The 26,800-nt window shown below is 41.3% G+C and overlaps 1 protein-coding gene across 1 annotated transcript in view; it reads left to right on the forward strand.

Annotated features, from left to right (window-relative positions):
* The window catches only part of LOC125464956 (mannosyl-oligosaccharide 1,2-alpha-mannosidase IA-like), a 137,789-nt gene that overhangs the window by 70,613 nt on the left and 40,376 nt on the right, over positions 1-26,800 (forward strand). The window contains exons 7-8 of the mRNA XM_048557924.2: positions 17,107-17,200; positions 26,639-26,754. Coding sequence (XP_048413881.1) covers positions 17,107-17,200; positions 26,639-26,754 — 210 coding nt within the window. The remainder of the gene's footprint in view (positions 1-17,106; positions 17,201-26,638; positions 26,755-26,800) is intronic.

A 26,800-nucleotide genomic window follows, 5' to 3' on the forward strand; every position in this document is an offset into this window, starting at 1 on the left:
CCTCAGTATCCCCTCCAACAACTTGCTCACTGTCCTGCAGTTCCCTGGCTTTTCCTTACCACCTTTTTTTAAAATAACGGTACCAGATTAACAAACCTCCAGACTTCTGACACCTCACCTGTGGCTTTTGATGATGCAAATGTCTCAGCAAGGTCCCGGCACTCACTTTCCTAGTTTCCCACAGAGTTCTAGGGTACATCTGATCAGGTCCTGGGGATTTATCCACCTTTGTGTTTTAAGATGTCCAGCACCACCACCTCTGTAATATGGATAATTTTAGGTTGTTGCAATTTTTTTCACTAAGTTCTGTATCTTCCCTATCCTCCTTCACAGTAAACACTGATGCAAAATACTTGTTAGCATCTCCCACATTGCCTGCACTTCCACACAAAGGCAGCCTTGGTGATCTATCGGGGGCCCTACTCTGTCCCTTGTTACTCTCGATGTGGAGGCACCAGTGTTGGATTGGGATGGACAAGGTCAGAAGTCACAAGACACCAGCTTATAGTCCAACAGGTTTATTGAAAATTGCAAACTTTGAGCACTGCTCTTTCGTTAGGTAAAATGAAGAGAAGCACACAGGCACAGAATTTATAGACAGAGATCAAAAGATCGTACGCGTGGTATGAGTCGAGTGTTCACAGGCTGAATAACAGTGAAGGGATGACCTATCTGCCTATTAATTGAGGCAGAGAGATAATCACAAGACATTTTTTAAAAAATAAAATGGTGCTGGAGACGAACCAAATGGCTGGAATAACATGACAAAGTACAAGAGTTGCTTGCCAAGGGTCTACCAAAGTAACAAGTAATCAAAAACTGCACAGACTAATTAAGATAAATCATAACAAGTGATGGTTATCAGGGCAAAAAGGAAGAATTTACAAATACAGAACAGTATCGTGTGTAGCGCAACATGAGCCCAAGATCATGGTCGAGGCCGTGGATCCGCAAGTTAGCTAACAGTTTCTGCTCAGCAAATCTGCGTTATGTATCTCGAAGGCTGCCTTTGGAGGACATTTGGAGAAGTGGATGTGTAGGGATGATCTTGGTGAGATGTTTGTCATCATTGATGACATGTTGAAAGTCGCAAAGAACATGACGTAGTTTCTCCGGTCCAGGGAAGTACTGTACGATGAAGGGTACTTTATTGGTCATATCCTGTATCTGTCTTCTGAAGACGTTGCAGTTTTTTTGCTGTGGCACCACTGGAACTGGTGATCAATGAGTTAAGCATTGTATTCCATTGTTATGAGGTGTCATTCTGCGCCTGTAGGTGTCCGTCGTGTTTCTCCTCGTACAAGCAGATCCTGTATATCTGCAGGGCTTGTCCATTGGAGATGACTTCTTTAACATGTTTAGGGTGGAAGCTAGAAAAGTGTAGCAGACTTGCCATAGAATGAGGTACTGAGGTGCCTGTCCAAGAATAGGACTGATCCTGAAGAGTAGTCCATGCTAAGTCTGATGGCTTGAAAACTGTTGATATCGTTGTGTAGTCATTTCAGTGATTCTTCACTGTGAGTCCAAAGGAAGAAAATGTCAATATATCTGGTGTGTAGCAACATCCTGTGCAGCAAAGATATTTTGCCTGAATTTGTGAATGGAAAATGTTGGCATATTGGGGTGCAAATTTGGTCCCCTGAACTGTTGTGTGTCTGGATGAAGAGCTGGTTGTCGAACATGAAGATATTGTGGTTGAGGATGAAGCCGATGAGTTGTAGGATGGCTTCTGGAAATTGGTAGTTGTCGGTGTTGAGTACTGAGGCTGTTGCAGCAGTGTTGTTGTCATGAGGTATGTTGGTGTAGAGTGCAGAAACGTCCATTGTGACGAATAGTGTTCCTGGTCCGACTGGTCTGCTGGTGCTGAGTCTCTCTAAGAAGTCTATAGTGCTGCAACAGAAGCTGGAGGTTCCTTGTACAATGGGTTTGAAGATGCTCTCAACAGAGTATGTTATGATGGGACATCCAGGTGTGTTGGTTTTGTGTATCTTCGGAAGGCAGAAGAAGTCTCCTATGCAAGAAGTGCATGGGATGAGGGTGCATAGAATTCTCTGAAGGTCTGTATCAAAGGTCTTGCTCAGGCTGTTGAGTTGGTAGTTGTGTTTGTTGGTCGGATCAGCAGGTAGTCATCTGTAGTGTTCCTGGTTGTTCAGTTGTCAGTATGTTTCTTTGTAGTCGTCCGTTCTATTCCGTACAACAATGCCATCAAACCAAAGGAGGAGCCAGTGTTATGATTGGTCTTGAGAGCACGCCTGGTGTTGCATTGTGTATGTTCTGTACTATCTTGTGAGCATGGCTGATGAATCTGGCGTTAATGCATCTCCTGACAGCTTGAGCATACATGTTGAGCCTAGGACTCTTATACCAGCATGTTATTTCAGCCATTTGGTTTGTCTCCAGCACCATTTTATTTTTAATTTTTTGAAATTATTTCTCTGCCTCAATTAATCAGATCACAGATCATCGCTTCACTTGCTGTTCTGCTGTTGACACTACTTACATTGTCTGACACTTTTGATCATCTGCACAGACTTGTTTTATTTGGTCTATCGACACTCCACTCACACCATTTGAATAATCTTTTGATTTCTCTGCCTATCCATTCTGTGCCTGAGTGCTTCTTTTCATTTCACCTGATGAAGGAGCAGTGCTTTGAAAGCTGGTGATTTCAAATAAACCAGTTGGACTGTAAGTTGGCGTCTTGTTACGTCAGACCTTGTTACTATTTTGTCCTGAATGTATTTGTAGAATCCCTCTGGATTCTCCTTAACCCTATTTGCCAAAGCTGTCTTATGTTCCCATTTTGCTCTCCTGACTTCCCTCTGTAGTATACTCCTATTGCCTTGATACTCTTCTAGGGGTTCACTCGATCCCTGCTGTCTCTACCTAACACGTGCTTCCTTCTTTTTCTTGACCAAAACCTCAATTTCTCTAATCACCAGCATTTCCTACACCACCTAGCCTTGCCCTTCACCCTAACAGAAATGTACTGTTTCTGGACTCTGATTATCTCATTTTTAAAGGCTTCCCATTTCCCAACCGCCCCTTTACCTGTGAACATCTGCCCCAATCAACTTTTGAAAGTTCTTGCCTTCTGTAATCTTTTGAGTGCTTACTGGTGTATCGGGAAAATGTTTGCCCATTGAATTTTGCCTTTTCGATTTTGAGTGACCCTTTTGTGCAGTTTTATTTTATTTCAGTGCATGTCACCTATTTATTTATTTTTCGTTCATTTTCAATAATTTATAAGTGGCAGTGTGAGTGTAACATCAATCATGATCAGCTGAATCACAAGCACAGCATTGTTATTTTAATACAAATAATTTTCAGAAAGTATCACAGTTTGAACTGAGTCACAAAATGTCACTGCAAAAGACCATTTGTTCTATTATCACTGTCAGTAATATGTCGTCAACTAGATTCATATTGAGATGAAAGAGTTGAACATGAAAGCAAGATTGAGTAGAATGGGTCTAAATATTTTTGAATTTCAGAATATTGAGTTGTGATCTCATTGCAAAGTGTAACATTTTTAGAGTGCCTGGCAGATTATTTGCTAAAAGTCAGTTTCCCCAGCTGGAGAATCTAGAGCCAAATTGCATAGTCTTGAAAGGGTTTCAGCCATGTAGCATTGAAGTAATTACATGGGTTGTGAATCTTTGGAATCCTCTGCCATAGGGACTGTGAATTCTCACATCAGTGATGAAAGTGGAGACGATCAATGATTTCAAAAAGAAATTAAATAGGCAGTTCAGGGAAATAAACTTGCAGGGCTGACAGAGTGGAGAAATGAGACTGTGTAACATAGAGCTTGCACGGGCTTGATGGGCAAAGTGGTCTCCAATTGTGCCATTATGATTCTATTGCTCATACTTATTTGGTGCTCAGAAATAGATATTCCTCAACATTCGTCTCCCTATAGTAGCAGTGGTGTAGGACTTTAGATAAAAGTAGTTAAGGAGAAATTGTTTCCACTGACCGGAGATTCAACACCAGAGTAAAGAAGATAGCAAAAAAACCCCACAGTGCAATAAAGATTAATATTTTTACCCAGTGAGTTATGATTTGAAAGTGTGATAGAAGTAGATTCAATAATACGCTTTTGAAACATATACAGATATATTTGGAGATGTGTGTTATTTGGAGAAGTTTGATCAGGGTAGTGTAGTTATATGAACTTTAGGAATGTAAATGACACAATACCGCACAGGAAGCTTGTGGAGGTGTGAATTATGGAGTTAACAGGAAAGTAGTGGTATACACATGAAATTGGCCCATTAATAGGGCCAATTGTTTGGATGTTCTTTAGAATGGGAGTGGTTTGCAGTGGTGTCCCCAAGGTTCAGTTTTGGGTCCATTAATTCTTCAATGTTTATAAACAACCAAAACTCTGGTGTAGGGCTCTGTATTATGTAGTTGACAGAAGATCTGAAATATTGCAAGGCAGTAGTTAGTGGTGGATATGTCGTAGATGTCAGGATGACAAATGCAGAACAGTGCAATGGATGGAGGTAGGCAGATAAAGTTCAAAGAAAGATGTGATGTGCTTTGGAAGAACTGAAATGGAAAAATAATGTGAAAGCTGGCATGATTATCTCTGATCATGATTTTGAGAAGTATGGGAGAGACCTTTAATGTCTATATACATAAAAGTTTAAAGCTGCTATGTTGAGATAAGCATATGAGTTACTTAAAAACGGAGGCATGGAATGTGAAAACAAATAAGTTGTCCTTGAACTTTGTTACTAGTTAGTACTCATTGCAGGTGTTGTGGATCAGAAGAGATTTAAAACCATAAGATATAGAAACAGAATAGGCCGTTTGGCCTGTCGAGTCTACTCTGCCATTCCATCATGGCCAAAATATTTCTCAGCCGCATTCTCTGCCTTCTCCCTGTAAGCCTTGATCCCCTTACTAATCAAGGAAGTATCTAATGTTGTATTAAATACAGTCAATGACTTGTTCTCCACAGCCCTCTGATGACAAATTCTATAGATTATACACCCACTCGCTGAAGAAATTCCTCCTTATCTCAGTTGTAAAGGATTGTCCCTTCGTTCTGAGGCTGTATCCTTGGCTCCTAGTTTCTTCTATTAGTAGAAACAACTTTTGCATGTCCGCTCTATCCAGGCCTCAGTATTCTGTAAGTTTCAATGAGACCCACCCTTCATCCTTCAAAACTCCATTGAGTCCTTAACTGCTCCTCATATGAAAAATCCCTCATTCCTGGGATGATTCTTGTGAACTTTTCTGGACTCCCTCCAATCTCTGCTCATCCGTACTTAAATACACGGCCCAAAACTGCTCACAATATTACAGATGTAGTCTGACCAGATCCTTACACAGCGTCAGTGGTACATCTCTTGCTATAGTACTGCAGACTCTTGAAATGAATGCTAACATTACATTTGCCTTCCAAACTGCCAACAGAACCTACATGTTAACTTTAAGAGGATCTTGGACTAGGACCCCTACATCCCTTTTGTGCTTCAGATTTATGCAGCTTTTCTCTGTTTAGAAAATAGTCTCTGCTTCTGTTTTGCTTTCTACAAAAGTGCACAGACTTGCACTTTCCTACAAGGCATTCCGTCTGCCATGTTACCCACTGCCTTCACGTGGCCAAGTCCTTCTGCAGGATCCCCACTTCTTCAACATTAGCTGTCCTTCCACCTACCTCTGCACCATCTGAAAACTTAGCAATAATGCCCTCAGTTCCTTTATTCAGATTGTTAGTGTTTAGCGTGAATAGCTGTGGTCCCAACACTGACCCCTGTGGAACTCCACTCATCACTGGCTGCTCACTAGAGACCACTTAATTTCTAAAATCTTAATTGGTTTATAGTTTCCTGTCTTCTACCTCTTTCCCTCCTTAAACAGGGTTATTAGATTAGCCATTTTCCAGTTGCTGGGATCCTCCCAGACCCAAGTGATTTCTGAAAAATCACCACCAATGCCTGTACAACCACGTCAGCCATTTCCTTCAGAACTCTGGGATGTAGTCCACCCGGTTTGGGTGATTTATTCACCTTTAGACTTTTCACCTATCCTAGCACCTTGTCCTTAGTGATGGCTAATATCCTCACTTATGTCCCCTGACTTTCCTGAAGTTTTGGTATGTGGCTGTGTCTCCCACTGAAAACTGATACAAAGTACCTGTTCAGTCCCCCATGCCGTTTCTTTGTTCCCCATTACTGCTTCTCTTGTCTCATTTTCAGTGGTCCAATGTCCACTCTTGCCTGTTTCTCACCTTTTTATATAACTGAAATAAAATCCCTTGCAATCTTTTATGTTACTAGTTAGCTTACCCGCTTATTTCATCTTCTGTCCCTTTATTGCTTTTTTTTTTGGTTACCCTCTGCTGGGTTTCAAAGGCTTCCCAACTCTCTGGCTTCTCACCAAACATCATGATGGTTTCCACATTTTTCTTTTGCTATTTGCTGTCCTTTCCTTGTCAGCCACGATTGCTTCATCTATCCTTAGTATCTGTTGTCTTCCCAGGGTTTGAATTTCTACTGTGCCTCCTGAATTACCTTGAGAAACACCTGCCATTGTTGCTCTGTTCCAATCTGCTGTAGCCAGCTCCTCCCTCATTTTTTGTAGTTACCTTTATTCAGTTGTAATACCATTACATCTGGTTCCAGTTTTTCTAGGACTCTTTGAGCCTTCCTTTCAAACTGCAGAGTGAATCCTATCATATTGTGGTCATCTTAAGCTCCCTAATCAAGCCTGCCTCATTACACATCACCAAATCCAGAATTACCTGTTCCCAAATGGGCTGAATGACAAGCTGCTGTAAAAAAAAAACCCATCTCATAGACATTCCATGAATTCCTTTTGTAGAGTCATACAGCACAGAAACAGACCCTTCGGTCCAACCAGTCCATGCCTAACATAATCCCAAACTAAACTAGTCCTACCTGCCTGCTCCTGGCCCAAACCTTTCCTATTCATGTACTTATTCCAAATGCCTCTTAAACATTGTAATTGTACCCACATCTCCCACTTCCTCAGGAAGTTCATTTCATGTGCGAAGAACCCTCTGTAAAAGATTTGCCCCCATGCCTTCTTTAAATCTGTCTCCTCTCAGCTTAAAAAGGTGTGGCCTAGTCTTGAAATCCCCCATCTGAGGGAAAAGACAACTACCACTAACTCTATCATACCCCTCATTATTTTAAAAACTTCTATCAGGTCACATCTCAACTTCCTATGCTCCAGTGGAAAAGAATTCCAGCCTATCCAATCTTTCTTAATAACTCAAACCTTCTATACCCAGCAATATCCTGGTAAATCTCTTCTGAACCCTCTCCAGCTTAATAATTCCTATAACTGGACAACCAGAACAGGACACAGTATTCCAGAATAGGCCTTAAGAATGTCCTGTAGAACCTCAATATGACTTCCCAACTTCGAGATTCAAAGAATTGAGAATGAAGACAAGCCATTTTTAACCACCCTGCTTATATGTGACACAAACTTTGGTCTGCTACCAACCTGTTTTTCTCAGTCCACAAACACATTGAAATCCCCCATGATTACTTTAATAGTGTCTTTCTTACATGACTTTTCGATCTCCTGATTACTTTACTTTTCTTCCCCATATCATTTTTACCACTGGGTTACCTGTAAGTAACTTCCATTATGCTCTTTGTCCTTTGTGAATCCTCAACTTTACCCCACTTTGATTCAACACCTTCTGACTCTATATCACTTCTTACTGTTGATTTAATTTTATGTCTTACTAACAAGGCAACTCTCCCCTACCCTTCCTTTTGATAGGATGCATATTCTTGGATATTTAGTTTCCAACCCTGATCCCCTTGCAGTCACGTCTCTGTGATACCTACAATAACATACCTGCCAATTTCATTCTGTGTTACATTGTTTCATACACTGTGTGCATTTAAGTACAGTATCCTCAATTTTTCCCTGGATGGTGTCAAGCTTATGTGTGTTGGAGCTGCACCCCAGAGTGAGTGTGTTGGAGCTGCACCTATCCAGTAATGTGCTCTACTTGATACCAAGAAATTGTTGGAGGCTCTGGATACTGCATAGACTGTGGGCTGCTCCATTCAATAACAGGACTGAAGACTTGTGCTTAGAACTCGCTGCTCTTCTAGCCAAGCTCCTCCAGTACAGTTAGAATATTGGCATCTACCTGACAATGTGGAAAATTGCCCAGATATGTCCTGAGGACACAAAGCAGGACAAATCTAATCTGGCCAGTTACCACCCCATCAGTCTAGTCTCCATCATTGGTGAAGTGATGTAAGGTGTCATCAATAATGCTATCAAGCAGCACCTGCTCAGCAATAATCTGCTCACTGATACCCTGTTTGGGTTCTGCCAGGGCCACACAGCTCTTGGCTTCACTACAGCCTTCGTTAAAACATAGATAAAAGAGCTGGATTTCAGAGGTGGGATAAGAGTGACAGCCCTTAACATCAATGAGTTCTAGAAAAACTGGAATCAATTGGTACAGGATACAAATGCTCTGCTGGTTGGAGTCCAGCCTGGCACATAGGAAGATATCTTGTTCTTTAGGGTAATGTCCTGTGTTTTAACCGTCTTCAGCTGCTTCATCAATGACCTTCCCTCCGTCATAAGGTCAGAAGCAGGGGATGTTTGCTAATGATTGTGCACTGTTCACCATTTGTGACAACTCGGCTACTGAAGCAATCCATCTTAAATACAACATGATCTGGACATTATCCAGTCTTGGGCTGACAAGTGGCAAGTAACAGTTGCACAACAAAAATTCCGGGCTATGACCATCACCAGTAAGAAACAATCTAACCACTGCCCTTGACGTTCAATGGCGTTACAATCACTGAATTCCCTACTATCAATATCTTTGGGATTGCCATTAACTAGTAACTCAGTTGGACTTACCACATGAACATAGTGGCTCCAAGAGCAGGTAAGAGGTTAGGAATTAGCAGTGAGTAACTTACAACCTCCCCAAAACATTTCCACCATCTACAAGGTGCAAGTCAGGAGTATGATGAAATACTCTTGGATGGATGCAGCTCTAACAACACTCTAGCTAGACACTATCCAGGACAAAGCAGTTTGCTTGATAGGCAGCATATCCACTCCCTCCACCACCAATGTTGCTCCACACTAGACTGCTGTTACTTTCTACAAGGTACACTGCAGAAATTCACCAAAGATTCTTAAACAACACCTTCCAAACCCCCAGCAACTTCAATCTGTAAGAATAATGGCAGCAGATACATGGGATGAGCACCACCTGCCAGTTCCCCTCCAAATCACTCACTGTCCTGATAGACAATAAAATATGCTGGCCACCTAGTGATTCCCACATCCCACAAGTGAATTTAAAAAAAGTTAACAATGTCAAGAAATGCATTACAACTCCGACAGCCATCAGGGCAGAAGCCGTGTAATCAGGAAACCTTGATGGCTGTGAACGAACAAGAAATAAGTTAGTAAAAGGTGCCGAACAACAAGAACTGCAAAGATGGTGAGAATTTGGGATGTGCAGAAGGAACAACCAGCCCTATCATAAAAGTGGATATTTACAGAAAATGTGCCTCCCATTGGACTTTGAATGCTAAAACAAGGCCAGTGACATGAGGTTTAAAAGAAAAACTCAGAGCAAGCTACAAGTAGATTCACACAGGAAGGATAAAAAATTTTGAAAATGATCTTGGCTTTGTAAGCAAGAAACTCTATGATGGCATGTATGATTAAGAGGTGAGAGCAGTGAATTTCAAAACATTGTCATAAGTGGCCTTAAAGTGGAATTCAAAATCAGAAATCTGATTTCTAGGGCATCTAAATATATTTAACTGAAAATCAAGCAGGATGGATCAAGTGTCACTTTGAGTAGGCAATTTTGTTTGGAACATGTTAGCCCTATGAATATTCATTAAATAGGACATCACAGAAGGAAGCAGGGCCTTCAGAAACTGACGTGGAATTTCAAAGTCTAATTTGACAGCTGAATTCAATGGACAACCAAATGAGGCCAGAATCTAGTTTTGAAATGAGAGTTAAGTACAAAAGTCGAAAAATGTAAATGTGCAAGATTATTAATTTTGGCAAACAGTGTTGAAAATAAATAAAATGGAAGTTTCTATCATTGAGAGATGTCATGAACGTAAAATTTCTCATTTTAAGTCATGCCTCTTATGCAAAAACAAGATCATGTGAAGTTTAATGTGCAAAGAAAAGAAATGGGAATATAATGTCATCCTGTGTGTGTATTTTTTTTAAAAATTGCATATCTAAAATAGGTCTCAAGACATCCTTCAGACCAATGAAATGAGGGAACATGTAATGGATATATTAACTATGGGTTCATTGGATGTGCACTGTGTATAAAAAGGAGGTCTCCTATTTGGTGGGTGAATGTTTTATAGACTGTAGTTAACTAAAATGAAGCTCTCATTAAAACTGTGGTCTTGGACTCTTAAATACAGCTATCTTCTCCAGTCTAATGAAGATTGAGACAGAACCCAGTAATATGATTACCGTGATGAAAATTATATTATTATACTATTCCCCTATTGTCATAAATGAATGATATGACCAATTTAATCTCTAGGATAGTCGCTGCCTGAGTGTGACAACTAAGGATTTTTTAAAAACTTGATAGGTTTCATCAGTAAAGAAGAAAATAAAATTATAACAAAAATATTGTCTAAGATGTGGCAATATTAATAACAGTTCTTGAATTGCCCTCACTCCTCTCTGTGCTGTGACAAACTGCTATTTAAGACCAAACCACACTTTTTCTTCTACCAACACCTGCTTGTCATGTAAACTTGCTTGATACTTTCAGCAAAAGAACCTGATGCAATTCCATTTTTCCTTCAAGTTGTAAACAACTAATTGAAATTTTCAAATGTCTAAAATTATTAATATGTGGGGCCTAGTGCCAAAGTCGCGAGAGCTGTCTCAATGATTGGCTAAGCCTCAACGTGACAGGCATATGCCTGGAAGAAATCATGCCTTGCCATGTTCATCACCATTTCTGGATGTCTTCTCTCTTACTAACAGGAGATAGGCCCAACAGAGGTGGTAGCAGAGTGGTATAAAGTTGGGAGTGAGTTGTCCTGGGAGTCCTCAACGTTTACTCTGGACGCCATGAAGTCTCATGGCATTAGATCAAACGTGGGCATAGAAACTTCCAGCTCATTACCATATACTGTCCTCTGTTGGCAAATGCCAGTGTTCCTCCATGTTGAATATTCTTGGAAGAAGCACAAAAGGTGATGAGGGCATAGAATGTAGTCTAGGTTGAGGATTTCAATGTCTGAGAGTGGCTTGACAGCTGCACTACAGATTGAGCTGGTTGAGCCCTAAAGGACATTGCTGCTAGACTCGGTTTGTGGCAGATGGTGAGGGAACCAACAAGAGGGGAAAAGCATACTTGATCTCAGCCTTACCAATCTGCCTGCTGCAGATGCATTCATCCATATATGAGTGACCAGCACACTAACCTTGTGGAGACAAAGTTCCACTTACGTATCGATAATACCTTAAATTGTTTCATGTGTTGCTATCACAAATAAATGGGACAAGCTTTGGACAACCCAGGAGCTCAAGCCAGGGCATCTATGAGGCACTGTGGCCCATCAGTAGCAATAGAATCATACTCTAAACTTGTGGTCTGGCATCAAGTGAGAGGAACAGCCTGGTCAATGAGGAGTGCAGGAGGGTATACCAGTAACTGCACCAGGAATACCTAAAATTGAGGTGTTAACCTGGGGAAGCTACAAATAAGAATGACAAACAATTCCACATCAATGGATCAGATCTAATCTGTGCAGTCCTGCCATATTCAGTCGCGAACAGTGGTGGATAATCAAGCAACTCACTGGAAGACAACAATTTCTCAAATATCCCCAACCCCAGGGTGGGAGAGCCCAGCATGTCAGAGCAAAAGATAAGACTGAAGCATTTGCAACAGTCTTCAGCCAGACCTGCCTTGGCCTTCCCCAAAGGTCCCAACACCACAGATGGCAATCTTCACCTAATTCCGTTCACTCCATATTGACCCTAACAACATTCCAACAGTGCTCCAGAACTTGCTGCGCCCCAGCCGAATTGTTTCAGTATTGCTATGATACTAGCATCTATTCGACAAAGTGGAAAATTGCCTCTACACGCAAATCAGGACAAACCAACCTGGCTAATTGCTGCCTTATCCGTCTACTCTCAATCGTCAGTAAAGTGATGGAAGGTGGCATCGATAGCGCGATCAAGGAACTCCAGTGGCTGGAGTCATACGTGGCAATATAACATTGGTTGTGGTTTTTTGTCAGTGATCTCAGCTCCTGGACACCACTGGAAGAGTTCCTCAGAGTAGTGTCCTGGGCCCAACCATTTTCAGCTGCTTAATCACTGACTTGATCTCTTTTATTAGGTTAGAATTGGGATGTTTGATGTTTGTACAAAGTTCAGTACCTTGGGAATTCCTCAGATACTAAAGCAGTTCATGTCCAAATCCAACAAGACTTGGACCTGAAAAGTGGCGCGTACCATTTGTTCCACACAAATGCCAGGCAATGACCATTTCCAATAAGAGACAATTTAACCACTGCTCCTTGACATTCAGTGGCCTTGTCGTCACTGAATCCCTACTATCAACATCTTGAGGGGTTACTATTAACCAGAAACTCAACTGGAATCGCCGTAAAAATACAACGGCTACTAGAGCAGGTCAAAAGCATAGAATACTGCAGCAAGTAAATCACCTTCTAATTTTCCAAAGCCTTTCGACCATCTACAAGGCACAAGCCATAGTTTTAGGATAAGGGGTATTAGATTTAAAATGGATGAGAAGTTACTCCTCTCAAAGAGTCATAAATCTTTGAAATTAGAAAGCTAGCCACCAGGATACATGAACATCAACTAGCCACAAAACGACATGACCCACTATCACTCGTATCCTTACATACAGATGTGGAAGGACACCACTTTGATTGGGACAACACATCCATCCTAGGACAAGCCAAACAGAGACACGCACGAGAATTCCTAGAAGCATGGCATTCCAACTGGAACTCCATCAACAAACACATTGATTTGGAGCCAATCTACCATCCCCTGAGCAAAAGGACAGGAAATGACATCACCAAAGCAGGAAATGACATCACCAACCCAAGGAAACCTGACCAGATAAATAGAAAGCGGGACATAACACCAGCGCTTCGTCGGAGGTTCACTGGTGATGTTACCTAGAAAGGTGACGAAACGTCTGAAAACGAACCTTCCAGCTCAGTGAGCAAACTTGCATCCAGTACCTCAACCTGAGCTACAAATCTTCTCAAAACTCGCTAAATCTTTGGAATTCACAATCTCAGAATGCTGTGAATTCTGGGACATTGAGCAAACTTATGAAGGAGATAGATTTTTTAAATTTGTAGTGGACTGAAGGGTTATGAGAAGCAGTAGGAAAATGGAGTTGAGACTGAGATGAGGTCAACCATGACCATGTTAAATAGTGGAGGAGGCTTGAGGGGCTGAATTGCCTACTACTACACCTTGTGTGATTGCTTTATATAAGCCAGCAGGGTCATGGAATACTTCCACTTGTCTGGATGACAGTAGCTCCAACAAAACTGAAGAAACTTGACACCACCCAGGACAAACCAACCCGACAGATTGACAGTGCATCCATAAATATCAGTCACTCCACCACTGACACTTGTAGCAGCAGTGTGTACTATATATACAATGCACTGCAGAAATTTGGGAAAGATTCGCAGACAGCACCCTCCAAACCCACAACCGATTCCATCTAGAAGGGCAGGGCTGCAGATACATGCATGTTCTATCACCTGCAAGTTCCCCTCCAAGCCACTACCCTTCCTGACTTGGAAATATATCATTGTTCCTTCAGTGAGGCTTGGTCAGAATCCTGGAATTCCTTACCAAATGGCACTGTGGGTCAACCCACAACGCATGGACCACGGTTGTTCAAGAATGCAGAGAGAGCTAGAGAGGATTACATGCAGGCAAGGAAGGAGCTCAAAAATGGTCTGAGGAGAGCCAGGAGGGGGCACGAGAAAGGCTTGGCAGAAGGAATACGGGAAAACACAAAGGCATTTTACACTTACGTGAGGAATAAGAGAATGGTCAAAGAAAGAGTAGGGCCGATCAGGGATAGCATAGGGAACTTGTGTGTGGAGCCTGAGGAGGTAGGGGAAGCCCTAAATGAGTTTTTTGCTTCTGTCTTTACGAAAGAAACGAACTTTGTAGTGAATGAAACCTTTGAAGAGCAGGTGTGCATGCTGGAATGGATAGAGATAGACGAAGCTGATGTGCTGAAAATTTTGTCAAACATTAAGATTGACAAGTCGCCAGGCCCAGATCAGATTTGTACTCTGCTGCTTTGGGAAGCGAGAAATGCAATTGCTTCGCCACTTGCGAGGATCTTTGCATCCTCGCTCTCCACTGGAGTCGTACCTGAGGACTGGAGAGAGGCAAATGTAATTCCTCTCTTCAAGAAAGGAAATAGGGAAATCCCCGGCAATTATAGACCGGTAAGTCTCACGTCTGTCGTCTGCAAGGTGTTAGAAAGGATTCTGAGGGATAAGATTTATGACCATCTGGAAGAGCATGGCTTGATCAAATACAGTCAACACGGCTTTGTGAGGGGTAGGTCATGCCTTACAAACCTTATCGAGTTTTTTGAGGATGTGACTAGAAAAGTTGATGAGGGTCGAGCTGTGGATGTGGTGTATATGGACTTCAGTAAGGCATTTGATAAGGTTCCCCATGGTAGGCTCATTCAGAAGGTCAGGAGGAATGGGATACAGGGGAACTTAGCTGCTTGGATACAGAATTGGCTGGCCAACAGAAGACAGCGAGTGGTTGTAGAAGGAAAATATTCTGCCTGGAAGTCAGTGGTGAGTGGAGTTCCACAGGGCTCTGTCCTTGGGCCTCTACTGTTTGTAATTTTTATTAATGACTTGGACGAGGGGATTGAAGGATGGGTCAGCAAGTTTGCAGACGACACCAAGGTTGGAGGTGTCGTTGACAGTGTAGAGGGCTGTTGTAGGCTGCAGCGGGACATTGACAGGATGCAGAGATGGGCTGAGAGGTGGCAGATGGAGTTCAACCTGGATAAATGCGAGGTGATGCATTTTGGAAGGTCGAATTTGAAAGCTGAGTACAGGATTAAGGATAGGATTCTTGGCAGCGTGGAGGAACAGAGGGATCTTGGTGTGCAGATACATAGATCCCTTAAAATGGCCACCCAAGTGGACAGAGTTGTTAAGAAAGCATATGGTGTTTTGGCTTTCATTAACAGGGGGATTGAGTTTAAGAGTCGTGAGATCTTGTTGCAGCTCTATAAAACTTTGGTTAGACCGCACTTGGAATACTGCGTCCAGTTCTGGTCGCCCTATTATAGGAAAGATGTGGATGCTTTGGAGAGGGTTCAGAGGAGGTTTACCAGGATGCTGCCTGGACTGGAGGGCTTATCTTATGAAGAGAGGTTGACTGAGCTCGGTCTCTTTTCATTGGAGAAAAGGAGGAGGAGAGGGGACCTAATTGAGGTATACAAGATAATGAGAGGCATAGATAGAGTTGATAGCCAGAGACTATTTCCCAGGGCAGAAATGGCTAGCACGAGGGGTCATAGTTTTAAGCTGGTTGGTGGAAAGTATAGAGGGGATGTCAGAGGCAGGTTCTTTACGCAGAGAGTTGTGAGAGCATGGAATGCGTTGCCAGCAGCAGTTGTGGAAGCAAGGTCATTGGGGTCATTTAAGAGACTGCTGGACATGTATATGGTCACAGAAATTTGAGGGTGCATACATGAGGATCAATGCTCGGCACAACATTGTGGGCTGAAGGGCCTGTTCTGTGCTGTACTGTTCTATGTTCTAATGCAACTCCCCATCATATCCTCAAGGGAAATTGGGGCGTGCAATAAATGTTGACCCACCTAGCAATTCTCACTTACCATGAGTGAATGTTTAAAAAATTCTTCTTTCCAGTTTATATTTCCAAATAAAATATGCATTGTCCTTTACAGTAGAAACTTTCAAAATGTTAAGAGGTTTGTTGAATTCTCAAAAGCGTAGACTTAATTCATCAACAAAACATCTGAAGGAGAGGGAGGGAGAAAACTTTTCACTGTTGTTTAGATCTGGAATGGTCCATTTGAGGTTGAAGCTATTTCCAAGAGTTATTTTAAAGGGTGTTGAACAGGTTGTTGAGTTGAGGAAGTTATAAAGCTGTAAATAAAGAATGAGCTTGAAGGACTGAACCAACTGCTTTTGAACAGCCATCACACAAAAGATGAGTTCACTGGGCTCCCATTTCTATACCATAGTTTGCAGACCAGACCACATTATCAGGCAAAAACATTCTGCGCATAAGAATAGGAAGTTTCAAAGTGACATTAACAGTCTGAATGGCTGGAATTTAATAAAGCCTGAGAACTGGGCAAAAATACTGACTTTGAGAAAGTTGTCCAATTAAGTTGGGGAGGAAAGAGCCATTTAAAGGCAAAATGTCAATTAAACTCATTTATGAGCCACTTGTCACCCTTAACCCTGAGCCCACCAGAATTTACTGGTGGCAGAGAGATTTCAGGTAGCACCTGAAATCTGCCCAGCAAACCATTAAGTATGTCTGTAATCTTGGGTGGAATGACCATTTTTAACAGTTCTAATTAGTGGCTCTGGCCTTGGGAATATGGAGATGTTCGAACTTTGCAGGATCAGAAGTACTGAGTCTGCCTTTATAACATGTCATGCTTAGTTTGAAGCTAGGAGGTTTTTTGTATTATTATTTGACTTTTTCATAAGAGTTTTCCCCCAACTGAGTGCCTTGTACTTCCAGCTGGAGTGGATGAGGACAATTGATTTGGTTCCCCAAAGGAAATTATTGAACCAGATGGGTTTTTACGACAGTTCAGAGGTTTCATACTGACACAGCTTTTTAATTTATTGAATTTAAATTTCCCCAGCTGCAGCAATGCAATTTGAATTCCAAAGTATTAGTCCAAACTTTTGCATTACTGTTGCAATAAGATTACCAGCATGCTATTATTCCCATATCAATGCAAGAAAAATATTGTATGTGGCTTCTAAAGCTTCCTAAATTTGAATTTCTGTATTTCAGGTGATGAAAATCCGTAAAGTTCTGAATCGGCTAGAAAAACCTCATGGGCTTTACCCCAACTATCTAAGTCCTGTTACTGGTCACTGGGGACAGCGTAAGTAGCAGCACAAGTTTGTCAGCACTGTCTTCCATGATTTTTGATTGTTGGAAAGGGACTCCAGGAAGTCTTAACTTGCCTTGTTGGCCGAGAGGAAACCAGATCAGTGTACCTGGGGGAGTCTTTCAGCGTTTCTTCATATGCTGATCCTTTTCTGACCTGGTTCAAACTGAGAGGATACCAAAGGAGATTAGGTGGGAGTTAAAATTTTAGTCACCAACTGTACATTTACAAAAGGACCTCTCTGGCTTTGGGGAGGAGGAAGGAGGACCTTAGCTGCCCCTCTATAAATTCACATCAAAATAACGTTGGAAGGTTTGGTTGATAAGCACTTGGGCAATTTTAACTGCTAACTTTTCTGGTTTCCTGTAGGTGGGTAGAGACAGAATCGTTCCTTCAGAGTTTGCTAATTCAATATAATTTAAATTATCATAATTTTGGCATTTGGTATTAGAATACTGTTGATTTCTGAATATGCATTGCATATTGTAGAGCAAATTTACTGTATTTAGTAGTGTAAATGTCAATCTTGTATAAAAGTCATGAGTTTTGGCCTCAAAATGTAGCAGTTTTCCCATAGACCTTTTGTTGAAATTGATCCCAGATTTTCAGGAATCAAAGCCCAAACATGTCATCACCAAAGTATAAACCCAGAGATTTTAAAGTTTCAATTTCATTTTAAGTGTATAAATACTAAGAGTACTGGTAAGTAATGATTGCAATGTTCATAATTTTTGGTTTTAATAGCGGCCATAGAGATGTACAGTATGGAAACAGACCCTTTGGTTCAACTTGTCCATGCCTTGCAGGTATCCTAAATTAACCTCATACCATTTGCTGGCTTTTGGCCCATACCCCTCTAAAACCTTCCTATTCATATATCCATCCAAATGCCTTTCAAATGTTGTAATTGTACCAGCCTCCACCACTTCCTCTGGCAGCTCATTCCATGCATGCATCACCCTCTGCATGAAAAGGCTGCCCCTTGAGTCCCTTTTAATTCTTTCCCATCTCACCTTAAACCTATGCCCTCTAGTTTTGGACTCCCCTACCCTGGGGAAAAGACCTTGGCTATTCACCCAATTTATGCCCCTCATGATTTTATAAACTTTTATAAGGTCACCTCTCAGCCTCTGATGGTCCAGGGAAAATAGCCCCAGATTATTCAATGAAGCCTGCCCCAATTCTCCAATCCTCCAACCCTGGAAACATCCTTACAAATCTTTTCTGAACCTTTTCAAGTTTCACAACATCCGTTGTATAGCAGGAAGACCAGAATTGCATGCAGTATTCCAAAAGTGGCCTAACCAATGTCCTATACAGCCACAACATGCTCTCTCAAATCCTGTACTCCATGCGCTGACAATAAAGGTAAGAATACCAAGCGCCGCCTTTACTATCCTCTCTATCTCGGATCCATTTTCAATGAAGTTTGAACCTGCACTCCAAGGTCTCTTTGTTTGACAACACTCCCCAGGACTTTACCATTAAATGTAGAAGTCCTGCCCTGATTTGTCTTTCCAAAATGAAACACTCTCATTTATCAAAATTAAACTGTATCTGTCACTCCTCAGCCCATTGGCCCATCTGATCAAGGTCCAGTTATAGTCTGAGGTTACATTCTTGGCTGTCTGCTGCACCACCTTTTTATAGCCTCATCTGCAAACCTATAAACTGCACTTCCTATGTTCAAATACAAATCATTTATTTAAATGACGAAAGTCAGTGGATCCAGCACCAATTTTTGTGACACATGTCTGAAAAGCAACCCTGCACAATCACCCTCTGCACTATTAGCGATGGGCAATAAATGTCAACCTAGCCAGTGGTGCTCTCATCCTATGAATGAATTTTTTAAACAATGAATGATAATTAGAATGAACTGTAATATTACTGGAGCACAAAAGCTGACGTTTCGGGCCTAGACCCTTCTGAAGGGTCTAGGCCCGAAACGTCAGCTTTTGTGCTCCTGAGATGCTGCTTGGCCTGCTGTGTTCATCCAGCCTCACATTTTATTATCTTGGAATCTCCAGCATCTGCAGTTCCCATTATCTCTGTAATATTACTGGTCTTTGTTTTATTCCTTTTGTTTTGGATTTCACTTCAGTTTAAATCAAACATACATAACAACCTCTCAAAAATGTTACCCATGTAAAAGTTGACCCTGTGACTTTAGGCCTACAAAATTGTCTCTCAGAGTTGATTTTAATATGAGTGTATACTGTTTGGATGTCAGAAAATGTAATCAGGCAATTTGGCCCAACCAGTCGATTTTGTCCTCATTGATTGTATCTTTGTACATGAGAGAATACTTATTAACACACTTATTTGTCCATAAGTCTATAAGATAACGGAGCAGAATTATGCATACAGCCCATTGGGCCTGGTCCACCATTGATCATAGCTGATATGTTTCTCAACCTCATTTTCCTGTTTTCTCCCCAGAATCTTTGATCACTTTCATAATCAAGAACCTACATATCTCGATCTTAAATAGACTCGGTGACTAGGCCTCCACCACTGTCTGTGGCAATGTGGTTCGCAGATTTACCACTCTCTGGCTGAAGAAATTCCTCCTCACCTCAGTTCTAAAGGGTCGTGCCTTCACTCTGAGGCTGTGCCCTCGAGTCCTAATATCTCCTTTTAGTGGAAACATATTCTGTATGTCTGCTCTGTTCAGCCACTCAGTATTCAATAAGTTTGAACAAGATCCACTCCTCATCCTTCTAAACTCCATCAAGTACAGACCCAGAGTCCTCAACCCTCCTCATTTGACAAAGCTCTTCCTTCTCAAGATCATTTTTGTAAATCTCCTCTGAACTGTCTGCAATGCCAGCACATCCATCCATAGATACAGGGCCCAAAAATGCTCATAATATTCCAAAAAGTAGTCTGATCAGAGCCTTAGACAGCCTGTGCAGTACATCCCTGCTCTTGTATTCTAGCCATCTCCAAATGAATGCTAATATTGCATTTGCCTTCCTAATTGCCATCTGAACCTGCATGTTAACCTTAAGGGAGTCAAGAACTTGGACTCCTGGGTCCCTTTGTACTTCAGATTTCCAAAGCCTTTCGCCATTTAGAAACATAGACTTGTACCTCTGTTCTTCCTACAAAAATGCATGACCTCATACTTTCTCACGTTGTATTCCAACCTTTTTCATATTTGTTTTGCATTTCTTTTCACTTATCCAATCTAATTTTGAACATTGACATTGAAGTAGTTTTAATGCTTTCTGCCCAATGACAGTGAGGCAGTCAATGGATCAAAATTGACCAAAAAATTGCACCCTCATACTGACCACTGTTGTTTTAAATGTGTCTTTTGTCTTTTAGCCTGTCAAAGCAGGTAACAGACTTGGGTGGGAACCTGGTAATATGCATAGACCAGTTATTTATACCTCTATAATAGTCATTGTATGTGCATGGAACCTCCATGGACACTCTGCTCAATGAAATCTGGGTTATGATAACAAGAACACTATGAAGGATGTGCTGTGTTATTTTTTGGTAAGGTGATGAGTGCTCCTTTGGTTTCCTCAAAAAAGCATGCTAAATAAACTCTGTCATCCTAAACATCTCCCTCTCTCATCACACACCCCCATAAAATAAACTTCTGCATATAAGTCTGTGTCATATACAGTCCCATACCAACAGCTTATGAGTGCTAAGATGTATCCTTTAAGCCCCATCATCTCTGGTAGCTGGCAAATGGTGTTGATTCCACCCATTTCAATGAACAGCAGCCAAAAAGATGTAAAGTTGTGTCAAGAGTTAAAATAGTCCAGAACTCAAATTGATAACATAAAGTTTGGTGGATATTCTTCATCGGTGAAATCCACTCTCAATAGTGCAAATGTGGAGGACCAAGCTGAAGTGACAGCAAAATCTGATAGTAACATGGATGCACATTTTTCAGAACATTGTGAAAACCTGACACCAACTTTCAATTTCAGATTATTATTTGAATTCAAATTCTGTCAGCAGTGGCGGTAGGACTTGAACCCATGATACCAGAGAATGATCTGGGCTTCTGAATTACTAGACATTGCCATCTCCCCTCTGGACTCAAAATCTATATGACATTCTCCTTTACTATAGGGTTACTAATTAACAATTCCTCATTATCCAATAAAGATGCCATGTATTATAGGGAAGTGTATTAGAAAATTGACATTCGTATCGAAATAATGTCTTGGGTGCATGTGTGTATTAGAAATATTTTAAGACACTCTTTGTTGCCTAAAATGCATAATGTTATGGAATTAAATGTCTACCAAAAGCTCCAACTGCCCTCTTGTGTGAATATAAAAGTTCCGTGACACCTTTTAGAAGAAGAGAATGCAAGTGTGTCCTGGTCCAATATTTGTCGTTTAATCAAAATTATCCAGTCGTAAATCTAGTTGCACACAGTGGGTTCCACAAACAGCAAAGTGACTCTCGTTTGCAAAACGAAAGTGTATTGCAGAAGCACTTCATTATCAGTTACTGACCTCATTACGGACGTTACGTGCTCAAGGTTGACTCGAGCTTTTTGTAAAGACTGCAAGTATTTTACAGATGGTGTTGTTGTGTAGTGACTGCCTTTTTCTTGTAGCCCAGTCATTTACCTCACAGAAAATTTGTAACTCTGCGTCAAGTCATCTGAGGAACCAAGCAGTCAGGAAGCTGTCTCACCTGGTGACACTTTGGGGAGGTGAAGGTGAATTTGGGGGACTCATGAGGATATATGTGTCTTTTATCCTAAACTCTTGCCTTGTTATAAAAGACCTCTTAACATAGTGTCGCACCTCTGGGTGGTGGCTTGTCAACAGTAGGTTCCTACAATTACAGCATAATATTAATTGTCACTTTTCTTTAATTTTGCTGTCCACAACACAGACAATTGTCCATGTGACTTGCTAGCTGACTGGGGTTTTCCTGTTGCCATGGAGATCAATCCTTTGCTGTGTGATGACTGTTTTTCCTTTAGATATGTTGGGGCCAACTTAATAAAAGCCTTTTTTGTCATCTTTTACTGCATTGTGAACATGAAAGCTCATCTAGCTATAGAAGACCAGGGAAAGATTAATGAGGGGATACTCTGGAGATAACTGGTTGGTTGGGAAACCAGACCATTGCTGGAAATATTCCAGTTCCAATAGATGGCTACAGGTAAAATCAAGCAATACTGTTCCACTGAGCTAGATATTGGAGGTGAGACTTTGGGAACACTCATTCTGGCTGCACTGGCTGTCTGAGAATTTTAATTTAGTACCAAATTGTCTTTTCCTCATAATCTAATTACCCTTTTGAAAGCTCCAGTTGAACCTGCTTCCACACATGTTTGAGTAGTGCTTTCCAAACCAAGATCACTTATTGGGTAAGAGTGCTTTTCTCAATTTACATTTGCATTTTTTACAATATTGTGCTCTAAATCTTCATCAAATGGGAACAGTTTCTCCCAATCTACTGTGTCAAGACCCCTCATGATTTTGAAAACGTCATTCAAATCTCCCCTCAGGCTTCTCCACTCAAAGAAACCAGTCCCAATTGTTCCACCCTTTCCTCATAACTGAAAAGTTTCATTCATTGAATCATTTTCAAAAATCTGTTTTGCACTGTCTCTCCACGTCTTACCTAAAGTGGAGTGCCCAGAAATGTATACAGTACAGTCCTGATGACTGACCAGTTAGGTTCAGCATAATGTTTGTCCTCTGTGCTCCTGGTAATGAAACCTACAGTATGGTATGCTTTATAAACAGCTCTCTATGTATCCTGCCACCGTTAATGATTTATGCACAATACACCATTTAGAATTGTATTGTTTACTTTATACTGTCTCATGAAAATAAATCACCTCACATTTCTGTCCATTGAAGTTAATCAGCCACGTATCCTCCCACTCCACCAACTTGTTTACATCTGTTTGAAGCTCTCTACTGTTCTCACAGATAATAATTCTCCCTAGTTTATGTCATCTGCACACTTTAAAATTATTCCCTGTACATCAAGATCCGGATAATTTGTATACATCTATATATAGGAAAATCAAATGACCCAATACCTGCAGAATTCACTACAAATTTTCCTTCAAATGCTCATTCATACTTTTTAAAGATTGCTAGGATTCCCGCATCAACTGCTCTCCCAGGCGGTGCATTTTAGACCCCACCACCCTTTGAGTGAACAAACTTTTCCTCAAATCCTCTTTGAACCTCCTTAACCCCCTCTAAGCTTTCCATCTTAAAAATGTACTGTGTTGTTACAGTCCTTTCAACTGTAGGGAACATCTGCTTTCTTCCAATGCTGTATAAACTCCTCACAATCTTAATACACCTCAACTTTCAGTGCTCCAGAGAAAACACCTGAGCTTAAACAGCCTCTCTTGATAGCTAAAATATTCTACCCCAAGCAACATCCTCATGAAATGCCTTTGCATCCTTCCATTGCCGTCATGTCCTTTTATATAGTGGAGTCCAGAACTGCACACAGTATGCCAGCTGTGGCCTAATCAAAGTTGTGTACAGCTCCAAAATGACCTCCCTGCTCTTATAATCTGTACCACAACTGATAAAGGCAAGTGTCCTCTATCCCTTCTTAACTACCCTATTAACCTACCCTGCTGTTTTTCAGGGACCCGTGAATAAGCAGCCTGTGATTCCTGTCAGTTTCCCAGTGTCTTGCCATTCGTTGAGTATTCCTTGTCTTGCTATTTCTTCTGAAGTATCTCACACTCATCAAGGTTAAATTTCTTCTACTACTTTTTGACCAATCTATCTATGTTTTCCTGTCACCTAAGACCTTCTCCCTCACTGTCAATCACCCAGCCAATCTTCATATAATCTGCAAGCTTTCTTGGTGCTATGCTGCTATACTGCCAACCAGCCCCATTCTCATCTATATCATTTATTTTGATCACAACAAAAAGAGACCCAGCACCAACCCTATGGTACACCACTGAAAATTGGATTCTAGTCTTACAAACATCCTTCTATGAACATCTATGTCTCCTGCCACTAAGCCAATTTTGGATCTAATTTTCCAGGTTACCCTGGTTCTCTTGTGTTTTTACCTTTTTTATCAGTCTCCTGTGTGGGATTCTGTCAAGGGCTTTGCTGAAATCCATATAAACTACATCAATTGCACTACCTTTATCTATACACCTCCTCAAAAAAGTCAATCAAATTTGTTAGGCTCCTGAACCAAATCTAGAGTAATTGAAATTAAATAACAGATTGGGCTAAATCTTAATTTATGGTTAAGTGCCAGTTGCATTGATTATCATGGAGAGTTTCTCTTCACAAGGTCTAGCAAGTTGTCTTGCCACAGCTTATCAAAATTGCCACATTAACTACCTATAGCACTCTTCTTGTCCAATTCTAGACCCATTCTACCACTTGCTGTACCTGGCGCAACTCACCACTGTTGGGATATCCCAGAGTGGACCTGCATCCCTGGTGCTGGTGCAGTCTTTAAAAGGCCATTGTGAAATTGGACAATCTGCCCTACACAGTTCCTGATATTTGCCCTAGACATGGCAGAGAAGGAAAAATTGGCAGGCAGGAACCTGGAGATCTTGATGGAAAAGATGATGCTGAAGCAGAATGGCTCTTTACACCAAGATCAGCAAAAGAGTCCACAATACATGCCAGCCAGGCCTGAGAATGCCACTGAGGTCAGCACAGTCTTCGCCACCTGGAGATATGCACAGCAATGTAGGAAGAAGGTCACTGACCTACTGTACTCTGCCAGCATAAGTGGTACCATCTTCTGTCCGATATCTCACTTTCGCTGTAGTTCTGCTGCCATATCCATGTCCTGCAAAGGCCCATGCTCCACCACTGTCATGTTGCCCTGCAACATCTTTCTTCTTTCACCCAATCGCCAATGCCACTAACTCTGCATGATCTCTGTGCTGTCTACTCACTGACTCACTGGAGACATCAGCCCATGTGCACCAAAAAGTAACAGCTGTATCATCCACTTTCATCTCCTTTAATACCTGCCTATCTCATTCCAGGAGGAAAACAGGCCCCAACAGGGCATAAAGAATCAAGATGATTAGTGAGCTGCCCAGCATTTGGCTACTCATCTGTTCTAAGGACAGCACGCTGGTTCTGGCAACCTCAAGCACCTGACTGACCAATCCCGAGACCCTGGGATGGTTTCAGAGACTGCCCTTGACTTACTTACTGTTGGGACCCCACCCCAACAGAATGCTAACCTTGATTTAGGATTGTTATCAACCATGATAAGCTTCCTTCCCTTGTGTCAGCACGAAACAGCAAGACAAGATAGAAGTATGATGAGCCTGGTATCTCTGGCTGAAGAGCAAGACAAGGCAAAACAGGGATGCTGTGCACATCTAGCTAGACTCAAAGTGACTGAGCATGAAAAGAGCAAGAAATTGCCTGGAGATGCAATATGATTCAGTCCATGAGCTGTGCTCTAGAATAAGTGGAAAATGTCCTTGATGTAACATTACAATTATGGCTGCAGTTGCACCCTGAGCTGCAGCATTGAAGTGCAGATGAGTTTAACCAGTGGATCAGAAATGTGCTGAGAAGGTTCTTTGAGAGTGGCATCTAACAGATTCCAATATCCCTAAACATGGGGCATATGTGGCCAGTGCCCGTGGCCAGTCCCTTGAAATGCTGTTGCATTGTGACCAACATGGAAGACTCTTAAAAGTCAGTGGCAAGCTGAAGTTGCTAATTACCCGTTCTGATTTCCCTGTCCAGAATTGTCAGCATCCCATTTCCTTGCGGTGGGTCTTTCAATAGAAAGCTCCATTTTAGTGAGGTGAGACGTACAGTTGTTAACAAGTAATAATCTCCCTTAACGGGCAATTTATCGTTGCCTAGCAAGAATTTTGCCTTTACATCTGGAAGTTTGTTAAGAAGTGCAGTGCATTGCTCCTAACAAAGAAGCCTGGCTGGATTTCTTGTGCATTTTTGGCATATTGCCCGCGCAAAGCCGACATTGTTGTAGCCCCACTTAGATTACGCTGACTGTGGTCAGGACAGTATCTGTGATTTAATTAGTTCCGTTTTGGTGTCATAGTGTTGCTGGAAACCTGATTGAAGAGACTAATAATGCAAGTTGAAATAGAGATATGTGTTTAACAATTAGGAACATCTTCCTCAAAATACTGCTCCATTTACCTTTGTTCAATTGTATCCTGCAAAAAGCATGAATTTTAAGTTTTGTGATTGTGATGTTTTCATATATGCTGAGAGTGAAAGAACTGCAGAATGTGCCTGATTTGCAATCTTCCAATATGTTGTAAGATAGAACGCCATAACAAAGAGACTTGTTTCTTGTTTTATTTGCTCAGTTACGACATGAAAAGGTAAATACATACTTCCTTATTCATTTACTTTTTCGTATATATTGAAGTGACAGTGAAGTAAAGTCCATCACTTGGTATATGTTATTATCTTTGTTTTCTAGATCATGTTTCCATTGGTGGACTTGGGGACAGCTTCTATGAATATTTGATCAAAACCTGGCTTATGTCTGACAAAACTGACGAGGAGGCCAAAACCATGTATTATGAGGCTTTACAGGTACTGTACAAAATTTCACAAGTGTTTAAAATATTACTTTAACTCT

This window comes from Stegostoma tigrinum, chromosome 24 (assembly GCF_030684315.1).
Source record: "Stegostoma tigrinum isolate sSteTig4 chromosome 24, sSteTig4.hap1, whole genome shotgun sequence".
Lineage (NCBI taxonomy): Eukaryota > Metazoa > Chordata > Chondrichthyes > Orectolobiformes > Stegostomatidae > Stegostoma > Stegostoma tigrinum.